Source organism: Hydra vulgaris, chromosome 05, assembly GCF_038396675.1.
Source record: "Hydra vulgaris chromosome 05, alternate assembly HydraT2T_AEP".
NCBI lineage: Eukaryota > Metazoa > Cnidaria > Hydrozoa > Anthoathecata > Hydridae > Hydra > Hydra vulgaris.
The window spans coordinates 1980433-1988043 of record NC_088924.1 but is presented as its reverse complement, the minus strand read 5'-3'; the positions used below and the strand labels follow the sequence as shown (position 1 = coordinate 1988043).

Sequence of the window (7611 nt, the reverse complement as noted above, 5' to 3'; positions counted from 1 at the left end):
TCTTAAGGTATTGTATTGTTGTTTTATCATGTAAATATTTTTTCATATGTTTTCCAGGATATAGATCATTGGGCGGTGACAATTTGGCAAAGGTCAAACAGAGAAGTGAAGTACATGTATACCCTTAGTACAGTCTAACATTACAAAAGCACCAATAACAATATTTAAGTTATATTGGAATAGGATAGCATTTAGCAATATAGGCAAACATATATCATTTTTAGTATTGTTGATGGTGTCAAATATTTAGCTGAAGCTAGAATCTTCATATATTTTTCTTTTGAAAGTATAAAAAAAAAAACAATAAATATAAATTGTAGCATAGTTTATGTACTATTTAGTAATTAATTTAAATTAACTTTAAAATAGTTTTTTATATATTGACTTTTCTGGCCTTTTTTGAAGCAAACTTCTTGATCACTACTGTGAAATCTCTTGATCTAACTATGTCACTTTCAATGCATAATAAAGCCAAATCATATAAGCGAGGTTGTCCCATTGTTGATCTAAGTTCATTCTTAACTCTTTTAAGGACTGAAAAAGATCTTTCTCCAGTACAGTTTGTGATCATAAGAGACGAATAAATTCTCAACACAGTGTAGACATTCACAAAGGTATCGGTCAAACTATTCTTAACTAGAAAGGTGTACATTTGCAGTTCAACACAATCAGTTTCATTGGGCGGTGACAATTTGGCAAACAGAGAAGTGAAGTGAATAAATTCACGATGACAGTTAGGTTCAACATCTTCAAAATATGTTTCACATACAAATGAAACATGATCTCTCATACCATCATTGGACAAAGATTGTAGATTTTTAAGAAAACCAAACCTTTTGCTGACTGTATCATATGCATTAGCCCTCTGTTTAAGAGCAACTAACAATTGATCAACTATAGGCAAAAAACACTGAACTTTAAACTTATCAGAAGGGGATAACTCTAGATCTTCTGAGTCACCATAATCCCATCTCTGGTTCCTCTTGCGCTTTCGCCTTGATTCACCTTTGTACGAATCGGTACCCAGATCCTTTCCTTCTTTTTCAAATGCTGTGAACTGGCTCCGAAGAGAATGAACAAAATCACCCAAAGAACGAAGCAGTTCCGTAGCGGTGTTGAGATCCATGTCTGCCCCTTGTAAGTACTTGCTAGTTAAATTGAACCTATTCAGAATTTTTGACCACAATTGAACTAGGATACCTGTTTCATGATGACTCATTATATCTTTCAATCCTGCGGCTTCAAGTCGTGTTTCTGGCTTTTGGGACATATCTTGACACATGATATCCAGTGTAGACTTCACTTGCGTATAGCCAACCTGGAGGGAGTGTACAGCATCATAATGTGCTGACCATCTGGTATCAGATAACCTTTTTAAGGTAGGCATATTAAGTGGCTTTAAAACTGCCATCAAACGATTCCAACGAGAGGTGGAGGCAGAAAAAAATACAAACAGCTTATTTACAAAGTCAAAAAACGTTACAGCCTCAGAACAACATCCTACAGCACATTGACCAACAAGGTTAAGCGAATGAGCACAACATGGTATGTATTCAGCTAAGTTATTATGTTCTTTTATTTTTGCTTGCATGCCATTGAAACGGCCATTCATGTTGGCAGCATTATCGTAGGATTGACCTCGGCAGTCTTTTATTGAAATGCCAGTATTTTCCATAAAATCAAGTAACTTTGTTGCTAATCCTTCCCCAGTGTGCTCTTCTATAGGGATAAATGTCACAAAACGTTCAACTGGTCCTTTAGAAGTCATGTAACGGAATATAATGGTAAGCTGATCTACATGTGAAATATCTGGTGTTGAGTCAACACTAACTGCAAAGTATTTTGCTTCTTTAATCTCAGTTAAAATGTGGTCCAAAACGTCACGACTTAACACATGAATAAATTCATCACATATAGTTGATGACAGATATGACACATGACCTCGGCCTTTGTTCGCTCTTTTCTGAATATGTTCTGCAAGCAATGGGTCAAACTCAGCCACTAGCTCTAAGCAGCCTAAATAATTGCCATTGTGGACAGAACCCACAATTTCGTTACTGCCACGGAATGACAACCCACGCGATGCTAACATTTTGATTACGGTAAGAATACGCAACAGTATGTCATTCCAGTACTTTTTCTCTGATTCAAATTGCTCTGTGAGCCTCTTACTAATGTGCTCTCCAGCTTTCCTACGTGTTAAAAGGGTTTCAATTGATTGAATGTGGGTTTCACTTGTTTCATGGCGAGCTAAGTCTCTTGCAGCGTGTTTCCAATCATCGTATCCTGATGACATCAAAGCAGATGCTCCAATTCCACATTTTGAATTAAATAATTTACAATGGGCGCAGAAAACCTTACTAGTTGATGGGGAATAGCAAATCCAGTCTCTCTTAATTTTCTCACCATTCACTTTTTCCCGGAAAAAAAGGGACTTTGTACACTGTCGTTTAAACTTAAAAGTGTCACCAGGCAGTACTTTAGTAGATAATTTAAAATCGCTATCCATATGTTGGCATGATAAAAACCCATCTGCACTTTTGCTGAAATACTCACGCAGGTCGTTGGTTATAATCCACTCAGCCACATCGGTGTTGACAGTGTGGGTCGTCAGAGCCAGGGGTAACACTGCTGAGATAGTTGAGACGCTTGAACTTGCTGTAGCTGAGTCTGCTGAGACACTATTTGAATTACCTGGAACTGGTGCTGACATAGTTAGTGAGTTTAAACTCGCTGAACTACCTGGAACTGGTGCTGACATAAATGAGTTTGAACTCGCTGTAGCTGAGTCTGCTGAGACACTATTAGAATTACCTGGAACTGGTCCTGACATAAATGAGTTTGAACTCGCTGAACTATCTGGAACTGGTGCTGACATAAACGAGTTTGAACTTGCTGAACAATCTGGAACTGGTGCTGACATTAATGAGTTTGAACTCGCTGTAGCTGAGTCTGCAGGGACACTATTAGCACTACCTGGAACTGGTGCTGACATTATTGACATAGTTAGTGAATTTGAACTCGCTCTCGCTGTAGCTGATACCGAGACACTACTTGCAGTATTACAAAACTCAGTCATTTTTTTATTTTTGTTCAATAATTCATTTAATTGAATCTCATTCTTCTTCTTTTTTTGCATTTTGTCCCAACCGCTCAGGCCGCTCCTTTTCATTTTTTATTTTAATTTTGTAAACGAATGAGCAATGCTGTAATTTTCTGCGGTAACGGAAGTGATCATAAAATAAAATAAAATAAAAAAAAATTTTGATGTTTTAATGTTTGAGAACATTCAAGTTTATTTATGTTTCCATCTATGTCCGCACAACTATTAGTTTTTTAAATACACGCTAAAAAATTAACTTCGTGACATATAAATTTTCTAATCAAATAGGTTTTATAAGAGAGTGCTTTAAAATCATTCACTAATATAATTGTTTTTCCTTTAAAAGGTTTTTACATCAACGAATGTTTTAAAAGCATTCTCTTATAAAACCTATTTAATTAAAAAATTTATGTCACGAAGTTATTTTTATATTATTTTATTTTTATATTATTTTGCTACTTTTAAGACCCAACATGACATACTTTTGAAAAAACTTCTTTTTTCAAAATAATAGCGACCTTTTAAGAGTAAAGTTAATTGAGCTGTCCCTAAAACACATTATTTAAGTTTGCAATTTTGAACTAATTTTCCTGACCACAAACCACATCAAATCAAAGGGTAGCGCAAATAAAGTTTAAAAATTATTTTTTTTATATACAATTTTGAAATGGTCTAATGTTTTGAAATGGTATACATATATACAAATACATTGAAAAAATTTTTGAAATGGTATACATATATACAAATGCATGTCTGCATGATATATACATATATACATGAATATGTGTAGACATATATATATATATATATATATATATATATATATATATATATATATATATATATATATATATATATATATATATATATATATATATATATATATATATATATATATATATATATATGTATATATATATATATATATATATATATATATACATATTTTGCAGGTAATTTTTTTGTTAATTTTTATTTTAATTACTTTATTTTTAAAAAACATGTTTATGAATTTTAAAAATCTTTAAGGAACAAGATTCGTAGATATGGTTGTGGATAGTTATAACTTTTTTTTTAAACTTTTTTTAAAAGAATTACTACAGAGAAATCATATGGAAATGAGGCAGCTTCAAGTGACTTACAAGAACATTTTCTTAATTTAAACAAATTTATAAACTACAACTTCGTACAGCCTACTTCAGAAGAAATTTAATCTCCTACTCGGGTCAGGCAGAAATATGGTCATTAAACGTTGTAACCTTCTTTAAAGATGCCTTAATTTAAATTGAAAAAGTGCCTTATTTCAAATGAAATTGAGAGAACATACAATAGAGTTACTGCTACATCGACTGAAGGCTTGAATTAGGCCAACATATTTTCTTTTTTTTTGTTTGCAAAGAGCCGCGCGGGTTTAGGTGGCATAAAAAGTTTATTGTTTGATAGCCACCCTGATAAATAAGTTTTAGAAATTTATTGGCATAAATGTTCATTTTATTGCGATAACAAGCTTTATAAAAAAGAAAGAAATGTTGCAATTTAGTGGAACAAATGTGCATTTATTGTAGTTTTAAACTATTGAGTAACCTTGCTATTCTTTTTTTAAAATCATAACATAAACACATTAGTTAAATCATATTTACCGTTTCCTTTTCAATATTCCAAATGCTAAAAGCTGATAAGAATATAATTTACAAATAAAAACCTTACGAAGTTTATAAATAGAACGCAAAATATCAGCTCAAAACCTTGCAAAAAATTAAATTTGAAGTAGTCTTTATTATCAAGCATTTGATGTTTAGAAAAATTTTAGAAGACTCAAGAAATACTTTGGGTAGAAAAGTTTGCGCATTCAATCTACTAATAAATTTGAGATCCGGAGTTCTTATATAAAACAGGGCAACGGACTTTAAGCTAAAAAGTTTAAGTTCAAAATCTTTTTATTCCCTTGTCATTTTTTTTCAATAACGAATAACCCATAATCTTGGAGCGTTTCAACTTTTAGCTTGTAATGTGGACTTTTTAAGTGGTAAATAATAATCTGTTGTGTTTAAGTTGATTATATTTACAACGTAAGCTAAACAAATTTTTTAAATAACACATTGTAATCAAATGTTTAGTAAGTAGTTCCTTATATTAAACACATTACAATCTTTATAGAAAGTATAGGTAAAAATCTTATAATCGAACATTTAAAGTAATTGTTTACTAAATATTTTGTTGATATGTTAAATAATACCTATATTTTCAATTTTCTGTTCTATTTTAATTCGAATGATATAGTTGCAAATGGTTAGAAAATGTGGGATACAACTTTTTTCAATTTTTTTTTACTGGAGAAGCAAATTTATCACCGGTTTGAAAAAAAATTACTTTATTACTTTTCTCATAAGCTAATAACATAACTATATAATTATATTTTCGTTTGTAAGCATAAATGGTTCACATCTGATTAGTTTTTTACAATGTTGATATTGAAAGTTGAAAGTTACAATATTTATTAATATCAAAAATTATGTGAAGTTTCTCTGTCAAATAAACTGTTAAAACTGTCAGCGTTATAAGGATAAAAACTAGACAGATAACTGATAAAATCTATTAACAAAATCGTTAAATAATCAAATCAATTTATCAATAAATCCCACTCTGACGCAATACGCTTTAATTTATCATAACTTTTGTATAATGATCTATATGCATATCGCAAGAAAAATACAACGAGAAATAAGTAACAATTGAGAAATTTAAGAATTTTGACGAGCTAAACTACTATATATTACTTGCAGTTAAAAACACTTAAAACGGGTAGTAAATAAATTAATATTTATAATTTAACTATAATATCTTAAAATTTATAATACTTTAACTTGATATGATATTAGCTATCTAGCTACCCATAATACCATAATATATAGCTGGTCTGTTTCACACCTATTTAAACTTCATGTTTAATTTTCATGATCATCGAGTTGTTACCTCGATGATCATTGCATTTCAAAAGGATTTCAACCCTTAAAAAATACTTTTAAGTTGGAAATATGAAAATATCAACATAATCTGCATTAAAAGTATGGAGTGAAGGTAATAAAACAATATAATGGTTTATATATTATTTTATTTGGATAAGTAGTGATTCTTACCTTAACTGTATTGAATTCAATTACTTTTTGCTATTAATGTTGGCTGATGATTAATATAGTAAGTTTCAAGTCATGAAAATTTACTAAATCAAAACCATGTCTCAACAATACATAAACTGAAAGTAAAAAAAGAGAAAGTTAGAAATGAAAAAAAAATAAATTTCTATTATCTTTTCGATTAAAATATAAAAAATAACCTTACCACTAGGCAATGACAAAGATAAAACAAAATAAAAAAAGAAGCAAAAATATAATAAATATCGATAACATATGTAAGTAAAAAAATAATAAAAACCATTACAAAATTATTACAATAAAATAAAATTAAAAAAACAGTCAAGTTTTTTACAATCAAAAAAGCTTTTTGATTTTTTCTAGCATGGGATTAGGAGCTGTATTTAAATATACAAAGCACATTTTTTTTTGCTTTACTCACATTCGGTTTTCACCGTATGCATGTATTGTATTGCAATAAATAATATTGTATTGCAATAAATAAGTATTGTATTGCAATAAATATGTATTGCAATAAATAAACAAGTAATAAAAAAAAACATTTTATTAGTTTCTGTATAATAAACATGTTGATTCACTAATAGCCTTTCCTTCTGAAATCACATGAATAGTGCAGTTGATGAACCATTCGTAGGGCCAAATAAACTCAAATACATTTGAGATTACAACTTTTACATGATTGCTTTGAAAGTTTGAAAAATATTCTATTTAAAGTTTTTAAAACATCTATACAACAAGGGGTTTTCCCTGACCTATTAAAAATTGCTAAAGTTATCCCGATTTATAAAGACGGGAGAAAAATAAAACGTCAATAATTATCGCCCTATTTCTATCTTTCCTACGTTTTCAAAAATTTTAGAAAAAATCATTTTTGAAAAGACATACAACTACCTGATTTCAAATAATTTACTATATAAAAATCAATTCGACTTTAAAAAAAATAGTTCAACTGAACAAGCCATTATTCAGTTTACACGTGAAGTCTCAAATTCTTTTGCTAAATCACAATATACACTTGGTGTTTTTGTCGATTTATCAAAAGCTTTTGATTCAGTCAATCATGATATCCTACTTAAAAAACTTGAGTTCTACGGAATAACTGGTAAATTGATCAAATGGTATAAAAGCTATTTGTCAAATAGAAAGCAATTCGTCTACCACGGAGAAGATATGCTTCCTATTGATTTTCAAAATAAAACATTAATTGAAATAAAATGTGGCGTTCCACAGGTTTCTATACTTGGTCCACTTCTCTTTTTAGAATACATCAACGATCTAAATAAGGCCTCGAACCTTATGAGCATCATGTTTGCAGACAATACAAATTTATTTTTATCAAACAAAGACATTAACAAA

At 30.0% G+C, this 7611-nt stretch overlaps 1 protein-coding gene across 1 annotated transcript; it reads right to left on the bottom strand.

The window, feature by feature from the left end:
* Window positions 1-373: 373 nt before the first annotated feature.
* LOC136080102 (zinc finger MYM-type protein 1-like) lies at window positions 374-3079 on the bottom strand. The gene has a single exon (XM_065796710.1). The coding sequence runs from the start codon at window positions 3077-3079 to the stop codon at window positions 374-376; it is 2706 nt and encodes a 901-aa protein (XP_065652782.1).
* Window positions 3080-7611: the final 4532 nt, after the last annotated feature.